The 15526-nt window shown below is 37.2% G+C and overlaps 1 protein-coding gene across 7 annotated transcripts in view; it reads left to right on the forward strand.

The window, feature by feature from the left end:
- Positions 1 to 15526, forward strand: part of GluClalpha (glycine receptor alpha 1) — an 89391-nt gene that overhangs the window by 60649 nt on the left and 13216 nt on the right. For 3 of the 7 annotated variants that reach the window (XM_074103201.1, XM_074103203.1, XM_074103205.1), the window contains exons 2-4: positions 323 to 400; positions 6043 to 6155; positions 14152 to 14222. In XM_074103201.1, the coding sequence (XP_073959302.1) occupies positions 323 to 400; positions 6043 to 6155; positions 14152 to 14222 (262 nt within the window). Of the gene's footprint in view, positions 1 to 322; positions 401 to 6042; positions 6156 to 11732; positions 11801 to 13371; positions 13440 to 14151; positions 14223 to 15526 lie in introns of all 7 variants that reach the window. The other 4 variants (XM_074103202.1, XM_074103204.1, XM_074103207.1 and 1 more) reach the window with 3 other exon arrangements.

Here is a 15526-nt window from a genome sequence, read left to right on the forward strand (position 1 = left end):
AAATTCGGTATAGAGATAGTTTTTATCCCGGAAAATTGCATAGTTCCCGCGGGCCAGTGATAAACGAATTCTACGTGGACGGAGTCGGAGGCAACAGCTACTATTATAAATTCCGTCTCGATAATACGTGACTGACGGATTTTTTTTTGTAATCCTTCCAATAACTAGCTAGGAACTTCTACATTGATCTCTCGTTCTACCACATCATCCCAGTCGCAGCGTTACCGACGCTTTCTTCGGAAGTCCACTTCTCCTCCAAGGTCAAGCTGTAAAGGCACTTAGCTGGAAAATGGTTATTGCAATAAGTATTTGTTTGTTCCAGCCGGAGGATGGCCGTCCCGCGCCCGTCGTGCGCTGCCTTCTTCTGTCTTTTGGTCCTCTGCTTCACACACCTGTCAGAGTAAGTACGACTACAACTTGTTCATTTTAAATTGACTTAGTAATAAGTAAAGAAATACAGGCTCTTTTCCGGATTGCATTGATTGATTGAATGTTAAAGGTCATGGCCTTCTGGTCCCATTTTCCATTAGTATTTACACAGGTGAATTAAAAATAAAACAGCTAAAGAGTGATAGATAATCTACCCTATACAAACACATACCAAGGCCGTTTTAAAATTAACAGGAAAACTCGCGTGTTCCTAAACGTAAAAAGTAAATGACGGACTAAATCCGCGCCCAGCACAAACGAGCTCATAGCCTAATTGTCGCGATTGGCATCGAGTGCCGAGTCCGCCATTACAACTGAGGTTAAACTACGTGGTTAGACTGCGAACAAGAAAAATGAATTAATATGTTGGGTGTATGAGGGTTGCGTTCACGTGTTGTAAAGTTTTTGGCAGCTTAATTCTTAACTCGAAAAGTTTATAACAAAAATAGAACCACCAGAAATAGAAATAGATAGAATAGAAATAGAATAGCGGTGGTGTAGCGGTATAGCACACGGCATAGAATGCCAAGGACCTGGGTTCGATGCCCAGAGCTGGTCTTATTTTTCTGGTTTTTCTGTGCATCTATATTTCAGTTTGTATTTTCGATAAAAATAGAACCGACTACAAAAAAACCATGAAAATAATTTTCTACCAGTCTGAAAGTTCGCATCACTGATTCGAGGCACCGACTTCAGACTGGTAGAAAATTATTTTCATTGTTTTTGTAGTTGGTTCTATTTTTGTTATAATTTTTTTTTTTACTCTTTTTAGTGTAAAAGATCTAAGATACAATAGTTTAATGTCAACTGCTCGTCACCTTTTACGAAAAAATGCTTTTTCCGATGCAGAGTCGTTCATTATTGAGGAGTCCTGGTGCTTCATTACCCGTTCCATTTCACCATGAATTACGATGAGCTTAAGTTGCTTAGCAACTGCGTTGTTATTGAGTAGTCGCTCCATTGGTCAAATTTGGTCTTCATCATCAGTTCCACTTCATCAAATGATGATTTTCAAGAGCAAATGCACGAGTTAAGTACTCCTATATGTATCGAAATTTCCATAGGCGTTCCTACAATATTTGAAGAGTTCCCTCGATTTCCTTAGGATCCAATCATCAGATCCAGATTTGGTGCTTATGGGACCTTGAAAGCATTCCTAGCCGAACGGGAAAAAAAATTCAAATCGGTTCATAAATGACGGAGTTCTGAGGTAACAAACATAAAAAAATACAACCGAATTGATAACCTCCTCCTTTTTTTGAAGTCGGTTAAAAATACAAACTGAAACATGGTTGCACAGAAAAACCAGAAAAAGAGACCATCGCTGGGAATCGAACCCAGGTCCTCAGCATTCCGTGCTGCGCGCTGTACCCTTACACCACCACTGGTCAGTAGTACAGAAACAAAAAGTAATAAATTTGGAGTTGAAATAAAAATACAATAAGACTCCGAAAACCAATCTTAATTCTTAACTGTTTTAGGTAACTTGCCTTGCTTGGTAACTTGTAGCCTATATAAATTCTAGATTGTCTAGATTGCGGTCGTCCTCCCTTCCACATGATCGATGACCTCTTAAACTATCCCCTTACTTATTTCAATCCGTAGTTTCTGAATTCTGGAGTGGCTTCCACTCAAGAACCTTTACGCATGATCATGTATTATTTTAAAAAAAAAACAAGTAATACATATCTATGAATTAGAAAAAATATTCGGGAAACTTCGTGATGTCTTCTCGTCAATATTCCGCAGTGCCTGAAGACTAGAGTCTTCGACCAGTGTGTGTTTGCCAGTGATGACTTATGGCGCTGAGACGTGGTCCTTAACTGTTGGCCTCTTAGAGAGGCTCAAAGTCACGCAACGAGCTATGGAGAGAGCTATGCTTGGTTCTTGCGCGATAGAATCCGGAATACGGAAATTCGTCGAAGAACTAAAGTCACTGACATATCTGGAAAAATATGCAAATTGAAGTGGCAATGGGCAGGCCACATCGCTCGAAGAACAGATAAACCGTTGGGGGAGAAAGTCCTCGAGTGGCGACCACGAACCGGAAGACGAAGCGTTGGCAGGCCTCCACCAGGTGGACTGACGTACATCGTGAAGTAGCGGGAAACCGGTGGATGCAAGTGGCAAGTTGTCGTTCATTGTGGCGTTCTAAGGGGGAGGCTTTGTCCAGCAGTGGACGTCTTCGGGCTGATGAGATGAGATGAGAGAAAAAAATAAATATTATAGCGAAGCTACAAGTTTATTGAAAGATCTATCCATATCAAACTACTCCTTGCAACATGGGGTCAGACGAGAATAAAAAAAATCATCCCGCATGGACGTAGCGAAACTGTAAGAGTTCCGTTTTTGTTATGTCCACGGAACCCTAAAAAGTAACTAATAAAGCAAACGTCTCAAAATCTTACTCAACGTTATTATAAATTCCAAAATAACGCCTGATTTCCGGCCGTTGGTGCGTGAATTACGACAAATTCTTCTACGCTATCATTGTCTTTGGTACGGATTTGGCGCCGAACCCCGTGTTCCCGCCATTTGTCTATGCCTCTAAATATTTCCCGCGCATTCTCGAGAACATTTCTCACATAATGTCATGGTTTCTTTTTACGATACGCGAGGAATTTGTGTTATGATTTATTTTACTGTTTGTAACATAATCGAGGAACATTTCGTCGGCTATTTTTGAAGAGATACTTTTTAAAACGCTTAGAATGTGTCAACGTAAAAAGAACATTGTAGATAATTTTGGTAAATATAAATTCTATGAAAAAAAAATGTATTTCAACCAACTTACTGATTCAGCTTCTTAGTAAATCAAGTCCATATACCACGTAATTGAGGGCTATCGTTTTTTGTCTCACTAGATGGCCACTGTTTCGTAGGTTTTAGTATGGCTTTCAAAGTCTGGATTAGCTAAAACAAATTTAGATTAAAATCATATTCAAACACTTAAAACCGTACATAAAAATATCGAGCATGTCACTGTGTTCCATAGTCCCCGTTTGTTCGGAAAAAAGGGAAGACAAAGGTTTCCGAAAGACAAAACGTCTCAAAACTCATACATTCATTGCCCGGAACGCATATTTACCATACTTATTTCAGATATTGCAAAATATTCACAATATTATTCTAATTATAAATAAACCCGCGAAGCTCACCAAAAACTATAGATTAACATTTCGGAGACCTTACGCTAACATAGCGCTCTAGCGGCGAATTCATCGCGATAGCCCTCATTACAAGTTCTCGACAGTGTTCTTACACTCAGATTCTTATGTGGATTAGCTATGTATGTATGTATTTATTTATTAACACAGAAAAAGTTATCACAGTTAATATTATCACCATTTCAACGTGATGTCCTTGAATTTCATTCTCATTGACTTGCACTACTGATATTTTCGCAAAACTAGTATAGCAACATAATTTAGTTCGCAATGTTTAACTTCTAATAGCGTTTCGGCTCGTTATTCCAACCACACGACGCACTAACAGACAGGCTGCCAAAACACATCCACATAACGAACGATGTTTATATGTTTCTTTAATTTAATTGAGTTGCAAACTAATTGTGGAATAAGTTGTTGAGGAATTTGTCATTCACATGTATGATTCCTTTTACTATGAATTTACTTTTTTGTAAGTACTATAATTTGACCAGTGTTTGGCCCAATTGGCCCAATATCACCAATTAGGGCCATCGCTGTATTCAACGAGAGAACTCTGCCAGCCTGTTGGGCACCATGCCACGAGGATCTTTCTTGGACTTAATTTAGTACTAAGTTTTAAAATAAGTAGAGTCATGTGGGGTAAACATACGCAGTGGGGTAGTGTACGCAATCCCATACATTTCAGTCCGTAATGTACTTATTGATTGCGTACACTTACCCACTGCGTACGTTTACCCAACGTGACTCTATTTAGTTTATATTTAAGTTTTATTTGCGCTTTTATTATTATTTTGCTGTTAACTCATTCGTAGTTTTCCATCAGTTAAGGATTGTCTAATACGCTCTGGCCCTACACCACGAAGTGCAAAACTCAAACTTCGTATGTTGCCGTCCCGCCGTCTCGTATGACATTTAATACGCGAGTGAAAGGAACGGTGCTATACGAACTTCGATTTGCGAGTTTCGTAGTAGTATCATCATCTACTTTCTAGCTGAACCGTACATTTTACATTTTAAGGGGCTGTTTCACCATCCATTGATTAGTGTTAAGTGACAATTAAATGTGATGCCGTCTCTATTTGTTTTGTTCGAATAGACGGAGACGGCATCACATTTAACCGTCACTTAACACTAATCAGTGGATGGTGAAACAGCCCCTTAATCTACGTAATCATACGTACCTACCCAAACCTCATAAAATACTAGCAACAAAATCTATAATAAATCCGCGTAAATTTTCAAGATACTAGAATTGTTGAAAGCTCAAAAGAGGTTGTGAGAAATTGAATGAGAAGTAAAATAGACAAAAATATATGTGTAACGACATTAGTCAGTTGTCGAACGACCCACGCCGCGGCGATCTCGACTAAAGCTATTTCAATGTATGTACGTCCGACACAGCTGCTGTATTGTTATTATTATAGAAATCGTATTGAATAGATATGAAGATAAAGGACTAGGTAGGGTAAATCGTCAATTAATAGCCACCTTAAATAACTGGCCACCTTATACTAAAAATGAATATTTATAGGTGACCCGAATTCATTTTAGTTGAAGGTGGCCAGTAATTGACACCTTAAACTGAAAATAAACTCTGTTTATATTAGGTGACTTGACTAGAATTGATTTTTAGTGTAGGGTGGCAAGTTATTGAACGGTGGCCTGTAGTTGACACCTTAAAGTCCTTAAACTATAACCGGCCAAGAGCGTGTTGGACACGCTCGAAATAGGGTTCCGTACCCATTTCGAAAAAATTAAGTAATCTTTTTTTAAGGATTTCGTATTTTGTACGGAATATTCTAAGTTTAGGTATATTTTATATCTTAGGCTGCTATTTACTCTTAAACTACTAATAATTCTCAAGAAAACTTAACCGATATAGTTTTCCTTCTAAGTTTCATATACTTACTACCATCCTGATTTTTTTCAAATTTTTGCACTCACCGGTTTAGATTTTAGAGGGGGGGACGCTCGATTTTAATGAAAATGTGCACTTTAAAGTTGAATATTTTGCAAACACATCACTGAATCGAAAAATCATTTTAGTAACCCCCTAATGATTTTAAAAGACCTATCCAACGATACCCTACATTACAAGATTGGATGAGAAAAAAAAACACCCCCACTTTACGACTATTTTTTTACTTTCTTATTGTACCATTTTGTCGGCATAGTTTAAGTATATATATTCGTGCAAAATTACAGCTTTCTAGCATTGATAGTCCCTGAGCAAAGCCGCGGACGGACAGACAGACAGACATGGCGAAACTAGATAAGAATTCAGTTTTTGCCATTTTGGCTACGGAACCCCAAAAAATTAACTCTGTTTATACTAGGTGATTAGAATTATTTTTAGTGTAAGGTGGCCAGTAATTAACGATTTACCATATTAACACAAGGATTAACTATGGTGATTGAATTGTAACGTTTTTTTTTTCAACAGATGCGTAAACGCGAAGATAAACTTCAGGGAGAAGGAGAAACAGATCCTGGATCAGATTCTGGGTCCGGGGCGGTACGATGCGCGCATCCGCCCCTCCGGCATCAACGGCACTGGTAGGTCCAGCCCTGTGCTTCCGGGTCCATATCGAGCATTTTAATCCTGGGTCATATTGAGCATTGTAATCCCGGGCCCATAATGAGCATGACTTTTGATCCGTCCAATGATGAGCTCCCGGGTATCCATTTGAATTGAATTTGAATGATCCCGGTCCATAATGAGCATGATCCATATTGAGCATTGTGATCTCGAGTCCATAATGAGCATTTTGATCCCGGGACCATATCGAGTATTTTAGGCTGCGTTTCTACCAGTGATGTGCGAGGATGTGTTGCGAAAGGAACGTGTTTGGCATGAACAAATAGAAACACTTCATTTACGTATCCTCGCACAGCACAGGTCTAGTAGGTGAGACGTATTTACTGGAATAGGTTCCGCTTCGTTCGTTCCCGCCCGCGATTCTTTTAGCGTACAAGTATTTAGGAGTACGGCGGCTGACAACGTTCCGCCAACTTGAAAACAAGCATTTATGTACACTTTTTTATTGAAAAACTTATAAAAATTGCTGACAGTCCTAAGCCTGTATAAAGTATGTAGGGAAGGAAGTTTAGTCGGTATTTGATATAAGTTAAAATTAAAAAAATATGAAGTGTGAAGACTGCACTATGACGCGGAATTCGGTAGTTCGATATTCGTAAAACTACTAAAACTAATACTTACGTTTTATACGCAATCACGGGAGCGCACTTACGGGAATCATTTTGTTTACGCAATGAGTCAATGAGTTAAGTACTCGTAGATACTCGTGGACCTAGTATTTGGATCTAGTCTTTTTGTGGACGCGTACTCGCAACACTCTGTCCGCGTTTTGCCTAGTACGTCTCATCTCTAAGGTCTAGTGGAAATAGCGGAGCGGAGCGAAAAATGAAGCGTTCCTATTGGTTCATAACAAACACATTCCTCCATTACTCGCAACGTTTCCTCGTCCTCACACATCTCTAGTGGAAACGCAGGCTGTCTTATTGCCGGTCTATAATGAGCATTTTGATCCTGGGCCCGTAAGGAATATATGTATTGCTCCCGGGTCCATGTTGAGCATTTTGATCTGGGTTCATATTGAGCATTTCGCTCTCAGTTTATATTGAGCATTATAAGGTCCAAGGTTCAAGGTATTAAATAATAACTGTCTTGATGAAACATTTGACGAATGATGTTTCCTTTAATTGAAAGCATAGACTGTTTCGGGAAAGGTATAAAAGTAAACCTATTTTTTAGGATATTTTTTCATTTAGTTGGAAAAATATTATGCAAATCGAGCCTGCAACCAAATATTAAGTAGTTATTTTAGGCTAAAAATAAAAGAGCTACCTTTGCTTCAGCTAACCGAACCTTCAGGTTGCCGAAAGGCTAGGTTGAAAGCAAGGGTCTGAGATTATGTTTCAACCTGATTATTCGTGCATCATTTTGATTAGAGGTAGGTATTAATGCCTTCACTGCCTAAGGTATTTTCAACAAAATCAAATAGTTTTCAACAAAAGCCTTTTGTTAATTAGCTAGTCGAAAACTTAACAACCATAAAAATTAAAAGTACCTAATACTTACCTTACCAGATTATTGTGAACCGCAGTAAGTATAATCTATTCTATCTACATATATATCTATAAACCTTTTTCATTAAGTCTTCAGACCTTTGGAAAGGTTTAGAGCGAGTTGCACGCGATTTTTTAAACACGAAATCAAACTTGAATCGTTTTACCGCAGATAATTAGACAACCATTAAAAATGCATTTAACACATGTCAGTCCGTGAACTGTAACTTTGTCCACTTAAAAGTCATTGAACTTACCTGGAATCGGGTAATTTCCTAGGTATAAAAAATAATATTATATACAGGATGATTCGGGAGATATGAGAAGAACCAACCCAACAACATCAGTAACTGTTAATAGATCAGTCACAAGCAGTACAGAAAACACAGATATATACAATATACACAGTGATTTTCTGATAATGCTTATTGTTTGTAAATTAAAAAAATTACATTATTCTCACGGTTTACTAATGTTTCGGCGAATAACGTTTGGCAACCTGTTTCATTTCGCAACTTTTCATTTCCCAACTGTTTAATATTTCTGGAACTGTAAATATTTCAGGATTTTTATAAAACTAACCTAACCTAACCTAAAGGGTTCTACACGATGGCCCTGAAATAAAACAGGTTGCCAAACGTTACGTTGCGAAAAGGCAGTACTCGTATTCTCACTAATACTGGTACGATAAATATGATAGCCTACTAACTAAACTAAATCCGGTAGGGTAAGTCCTGCTCACGTCTCTCGAATCACCCTGTATATTTAGTCCTTCAGTTGGATTACTATCGTGTCGTAAGTGTGGCGCCACACGGAACTTTAACCGGCTATTATTATAATGTCTATTTTCCGATAATCTAACTGGCAGACAAACTAGATTTTTTTTAAATGACCTGTTGTATGTAGTAGCGTGTTACGTGTCCGTCGTAAAATCCGTCATAACACGAAATTCCTAGGCATATCGTGAAATGGCGCCATTTCATGAAAAGTAAAAGTTGGCCGGGCATATCAGGATATGGAGAAACAATGCGGGAAATCGATTAGAGCAACGCATTCGTCCATATTCCTAGCACATCGTGATATGCTGAAAAAATGAAAAATTTAGGTACTTACAACGAGCGAAGCGAGGAGTGGTTTAGTATGAATTGTGACCACGACGCACGAGCCGAGCCTAAACTGGCCAAATCATGAAATGGCGTTTCTTGATATGCCTAGGAATTTCATGATCTGCCTAAACGTCACTAGCTAGGTAAATCGTTAAACGGTGAATTTTGAACGATATGACGGATGTCCCTTAGCCAATTCATGAAATTTTACGATCGGCCGCCAACATAGATAAGGCGACGTTCCATATTCGAAAAATGGCGTAAGTCCCATATCAATGAGGGTTTTCACAGAGGCGAAATATCGCTAGATGGCGTTAGTATCATGTGAGGTCCATTTGACGTTTGACGTTTGCTTGCGATTGGCTCATGTGAAAACCCATGGCTTCTGTGAAAACTCTCATTCTGTGCACTACTACATATATACAACAGGTCATCTTAAGTTACCTATTATTATCGTAAGGAAAAATACCGGCAGCAAAAAAGCGTGTATTAAAATGAAATTTTTGACAAAAAATTATTAACATACTGGTTTTGTAAGGCGTGCATAGAAGATATCCGGTATGGGGCTTTTTAGGATATAAGGAAGTGGTGAAGGAAGCTTTTTAGGTCGAAGCATTAGCTTAAGTACGTGTGAAGGGAGCCGATAAAAAAACGATTTTCTAATGTCGGCAGCATGATTTATCGCAGAAAATGACTTTATCTAAAGGTTTCGTTGCCTGGGATTTCATTGAGTCATAATTGGATTTGAAAAATTTAAATATGGTTCTAAATTTTTATACTAAACTTTGTGTTCGTAAAATTTTACTTTCAGGTTAATTTCTTGTTATATTTTGCGACACACATTGTGATGTGATGTGTGTGATCGAATTAAGTAAACCTATTGACGACATTAGAGATTCATGTTTATTGATTGTTTTAGGCGTTACTTTGCGCAAGTCCATATAAATGAACAATTCATAAAAAAATGTGTAGGTATTTCCTACATTACATAATGTCACATAGAAAATAAATTCGAAATATCCAAACAAGTTTATTAATTAGGCTGAAAAAATTGTAAATATACCTATGCTTATCCTGGAATTACAATTTGAAGTGAAAATGATTATAGACTTAGGGGCTGTTTCACCACCCATTGATTAATTTTATTTGACAGATAAATGTGATGCCTTCTCCGTCTATTCGAACAAAACAAACAGAGACGGCATCACATTAACATTTTTTTAATGTCATGTAGGTTACCTAAACATACCAATATCCTTAGGTACATACATGACATTAAAATAATGTTACGAGTAATTAAGACTACTTACTATGACAGTTTAACAAAACGTATCAAATTACCAGTCATTCTGTATAAAACACTAATATTACCATACAGAATTTTCATCGCTAAAGTTCCTCTAACAGCGTCCTAAACAAACAAATATACCTCGTCACTTGACAATTTTGTCACATTTACTACCATTATAATTCCAGTGGTAGGACAAATGCTACCACCATAATCAAGTGCTTTCGAACAAAATTACTCACCTTTAAGTAACAAAACACTCGAATAAATAACCACTATAGTCATAAAAAAAAAAGCAACAAAATACTGAGTTTTTCGAACAAATTATGCCTAAGTACCCACTCGAATACTTTGAATAACCTAGCACCTATTTAAGCAAGTCATGTACTAACAAAGAGTTTCTTCAGGGTATAAGCCCTCCAAGGAAACTCACAGTCATGCTGTCTACAGTTATTTTTAGGATGAAAATGTTTGAGAGGAAATCCCACTCTTTAATGGAAGATGATAAGACAGAATACGGTTTTTTTTCTATTGAAACTAAAAAGTTCAAAACCCTGTTCTTATGAAGTAATATAAGTAAGTAGTACACATTCGTTCGCTCACTTAATAAATGTAATAGACACGTAACAAAACATTTTACTATGAAGAACAATTCTAATTACACATTCAAAAAATAAAACTTTAAATAATAAGTAAACGGAAACATGATCAGTGTGATATGATGTAAATGAAAACTTATAAGCAATTAAGTCAAAAACTAAGTAAATGTTCGACACTTTGACAAAACATTTTACTATACAGAACAACCAATTAACAATCAAAAATAAAAAATAACTTTAAAAATGTCAGTCGACAGCATTGTTCCCAGGAGATAGGTATCTTTATACCTAATAAAAATGTCTTTACAAAATAGGCATTTTTTTTTTAATATAAATTCTTTTTGCGGAACAGGATCCATAGTAAACTTAAAGGCATTTCATGTTTTTTTTTTAACTTTGTCCAAGTTTAACTTTGTCAATAATTGACCCAAATTTTATTTAATCTGAACATAGTTGCATTTTTAATAAATGCCATTCCCAATTATCGTTAAAATGGATCGTTTCTCTTTGTCCCTACACGGCTGATGGTAAATTGATTCGGGTAAAGGCTTTCAATTTGGGACCATTTGTCACGGCGATGTCTTCATAACGATCGCACGAACAAAAGGTATCGATCAGGCGCTTCTACCCTGTTTTAATTTTATGCCCCAGAATTTTTGGTGAAAGCTTGAGGAATTTGAATTGCATGTAGCCTCCTGCGACCCACCATACAACAAAAATTGACATCGAAATTTAAAACTTAACGGCTCATAGATAAAGTTGCATTTATTTTTTTGTAAATTTGAATGATACAGAGAACATACACTATTCCTTTTTCAAAAGATATAAGCAATAGAAATTGCTAACAATATGTCATAGATGTCGATGACCGGTACGTTATGGTATTTTTGATCCAATCTTACAGCGAAACGATACGATGGATGCAACCAAAATAGCATTGACATGTATCGACATAGGATCACATTGCTACGTAATGTACAAGTTTTTTAGGATCTAGTCGATAAGTCATGTTATAAAGAACATTTTGCTGTTGTACTATGTTTATCGGCAGATGGACCGGCAGTCGTTAATATAAATATCTTCGTTCGAACAATTACTACCATAAGCGACATAAAGATGGTTAGTAATAAAAAAAACGTTGTTCGTAGTCGGTAGCGCTTGTCGAGAATTCGATAAATTGCTCGATGATATATCGAGATTTTTATAATTTATCGAGTATCTCGTGCCTTAGTAACGCACCGTCCCCTCAGGCGAGTTGTTAGTGACGTTGTCAAGTGACGTCAGCAGCAACGGGGTTTTGTAGCAAGGTCCCGATCTCTGTGTTTATTGTGTGTTAGGTATATTTCGGACCTTCAAGATGAAAATGTTGATTTATAATTAAATCCCTAATGGCATTTAGTGATTTTGGATTGTTGTTAGCCGTGGGATATTAAAACAATTGTATAATTTATTTATTATTGACGAGTTGTGAAGTAATATTAATCGATGATACAAGTTTGAACTGTCGTCAATTGTTCATCTTGAGCGTCTGTTTGTGCGAATTTTTATTTCAGATAATAACATCAGTTTTCACATAAAAGTAGTTATAGTGATAACTAATGTTAACTCGTATAGTCAGTAATATAGGTATTTTTTTATATATTTTGTGTTGCAATTAACCGCTCGAGTGCGGGCGATATTTAAAAGAGCGCAGCGAAAAGTTTACACTTTGCAAAGGCTGTGTTGTTTGTGCCGCACAAACTAAATAATTTGAATAAATAATCTAATTGCCAGGCTATTGTTTGTCCAAACACTATCTGTACCCATAATAGACTATTAAATGCAGTGCTATTAAAATAATGTATGCCAGCTCCGAAACACGCGATTCGAGTACATTTATCGCGCTCGATCGATTCGTATTTATGTACCATGTCATGTCAGTTATTAATATTCAGGGGTTTAACCCCGTAAGTCGTGGAAAATACGGGTTAATCTCCCCCTGTACCGTGTTATCCGTACTTTCACGGTACAGAAACGGTAATTTCCGTTCCGCGGCAGTCTGGTTCATATCCGGATAATCGTGGAAGTTTTCCTATTTGCGAAACTGTATTTTCCCAGAGGCAGTGTCTCATCGAACCACTTTCACCTTCAACTTTTTTGATTGAAATCTTTTTTTGGGTAGTTTCAAAGGATCATGATATTACAGTATAGTTAAATTTGTAGTTTTTTTTAACATTTGATGGACTTAGTTGACGTGTTTGGGCACATCTTTTTAACCCAAGTTTGATAGAAACTGGAGACAGTCCAATGACGGTCTCGCTCCAGGACAACTTGTGTAAACTTGCCTCAACTCGCTCGTCTAAATGGAAATTTCTTTTCAATTTCGAGATTAAAATTCTGCTCTATTTATACACTAACACAAATTCCTATAAACAAGAAAAGCCCGTCGAGTCTAATCCCGGTGTCCATCCATCCGCCTCCTGTTTTATTTGGATTCACAGATTGTGTTCTGTTTCGATTGTTTGTTTTTCATCAGTTAACGTTCACTGTTGCGTAGCATCCGATACCCAGGTGAGTTTGTACTGACTGTATTATTTCCAGAACTTCATGGCATACCACGGCAATATTAGCACAAAATTATCGTTAACCATAGGGCTAGCTCCTTAGTTTGAAAACTATATATCAACCGGTATATTTTGCTTGGTACTTAGATGGGCCAGCGGTTGTGAGCGTCAATATATTTGTCAGAAGTATATCAAAGATCGATGACGTCACGATGGTAAGTGCACGCGCAGCCGGCGTAACCTAAGTATAACGTACTCGTCCACTGTCGGTCGCGAGGTAAACAAGTCAAATGAATGGGCAACTCTCTCCCTCGGAGAGGCTTACCCCAATAATGTGTAATTTTTATTTTGTACTTATTTATTATTTTAATCTTCTAATGGATCCCTTTTGGTGTTAACGACCAAAATCGTTTTTTAAGCGTTCAATTGTTTCAAACCGGCAAGTGGTCTCCAGTTGTCCGCTTCACCAATGAGGACATTGGAAGGGACTTAGTCTTCTAGAACATACTTTTTTTTGTTTTTTTTTTAGAGTGGCTGGTTGTCCTTATGGTTTCATCTCGAGGGGCATTTAGCTTTTTGTGAAATGGACTGAATATGTTCGAATTTAAATCTGAATCGAGAATACGTTGGGTCCATTTTATGAAGGTGTGATATAGCAGCTGGTTTTAAAGCTAACATTCGTAGTTGAGCCCAATTCAATAGCAAAATTTTAAATCAATGCACAATGAAAAACGAAAATCAGTTTCGAAACCACCTGGTAAAATTGCACCAATATTTTTTAGCATCAGACATTAACTCATCAAACCTCGTCGAAATCTCGAAGTTCTGACTTGACGGTAGTCTGTTGACTGACTAGATTCGAAAGTACATTGTTAGGTATTCGGAATCCTTATACAATCTAAGCTTTGCTATTTTTTCTTACCTAAGGCGACGCACCTACGTTAGTGCGAGTCAACCTGTATCTACGATCCATCAGCAAAATAGATGATTATAAAATGGTGAGTGACTCCGCAGAACCAAACGATATTTGATACAACGCTGTTTTTATTATCAAACAAAGTTCAAGTGATATCGTCTACATACACTTTATCGACTGTGACTTTGTGTCTTGAGATAGACAGCAGTGAACTAAATTTATTTACCAATGAATAATTTCAATCTGTTGATGATAATGACGGAACTTTGTTTGTAGTAAAACCGAGTATTAATATACCTACTAAAATTGATATTTGGCAATTGCACTTTGCTGAACATTAAAGCTGCCGTGTAACCGTGTTTGGATATGTGACTGTGTTTGTTTATTTATTATGTTATTTTTCTTTTGTATGATTTCTTTATGTGGATGTTTTGAGTTTTGCACTGTCTTGTTTGAGTTTATAAATTTCATATACGTTTATCTAAAGGAATTATCCCACGATATTATCGAATTTTCCAATTGCTGTGACATGTTACTGGTATCCTACATCGTGTTCAAGATTCCTCTATATACATATTTATATTGCAACTGGAAGCCATATTGTAGTATTAACTTATAGCAATATGGCTTATCATGTATTGAAGTTTACCAGAAAAAGTTCCGTTTTATTGTTGCTACTGACAGCTTTATGCGCCTTAACTTTTCTGGCGTAGAAAGTTTTGAATAACAGTGACAAAACGGTATGTTTTCTTGGAAGAACTTCAACGATACCGATACTAACTCTATGTGAACTTGTGAAGTAACCAGAATTAGTTACATTTTATTTTCACGGTGCGGTGCCGTTCACCCTTTTATTTTAAAGAAACAACTTCAAATTCTTTCAAGTTTACGTTCATCAGTCGAGACAACGATTTCATGATTTTCTTTCGTTATTTCGTTTTAGTTACTTTTAAGTTCTTTAAGTTCAAAAATCACTGCTAAATTGTAAAAAAACATCAACTGATGGACTATTGGCACAGGTAGTTATCACTAAATAACAAAGTTTTGATATATAGCAAGAAGTTAAAGAATCGCACTAGACCGATTGGAAGGACCAATCCGGTCAAAAGCACTAACAACAAGCTCTAAAGTATTTAGTTCACGTTCACTCGGAAGGAGCACTTCAGCACTTGTCACTACGCCACGCTAGCTCGATGCAGCGCAGCGTCAACTTCGTTCGGCACCTGTTTGCAGAGCCAAATGCTCGCCGTCATCGCATTAGTACCGGAGCGAGATTCCGGGATCAATACGACCCGCTTACACTCGTAGGCTAGGCAAGGAGACGCGGCCCGCACCATTCATCTCATGCCTTATTTCCCTTATTTATTTTTGTGTCATGCTTTACGT

This window comes from Choristoneura fumiferana, chromosome 20, assembly GCF_025370935.1.
Source record: "Choristoneura fumiferana chromosome 20, NRCan_CFum_1, whole genome shotgun sequence".
NCBI classification, from domain to species: domain Eukaryota; kingdom Metazoa; phylum Arthropoda; class Insecta; order Lepidoptera; family Tortricidae; genus Choristoneura; species Choristoneura fumiferana.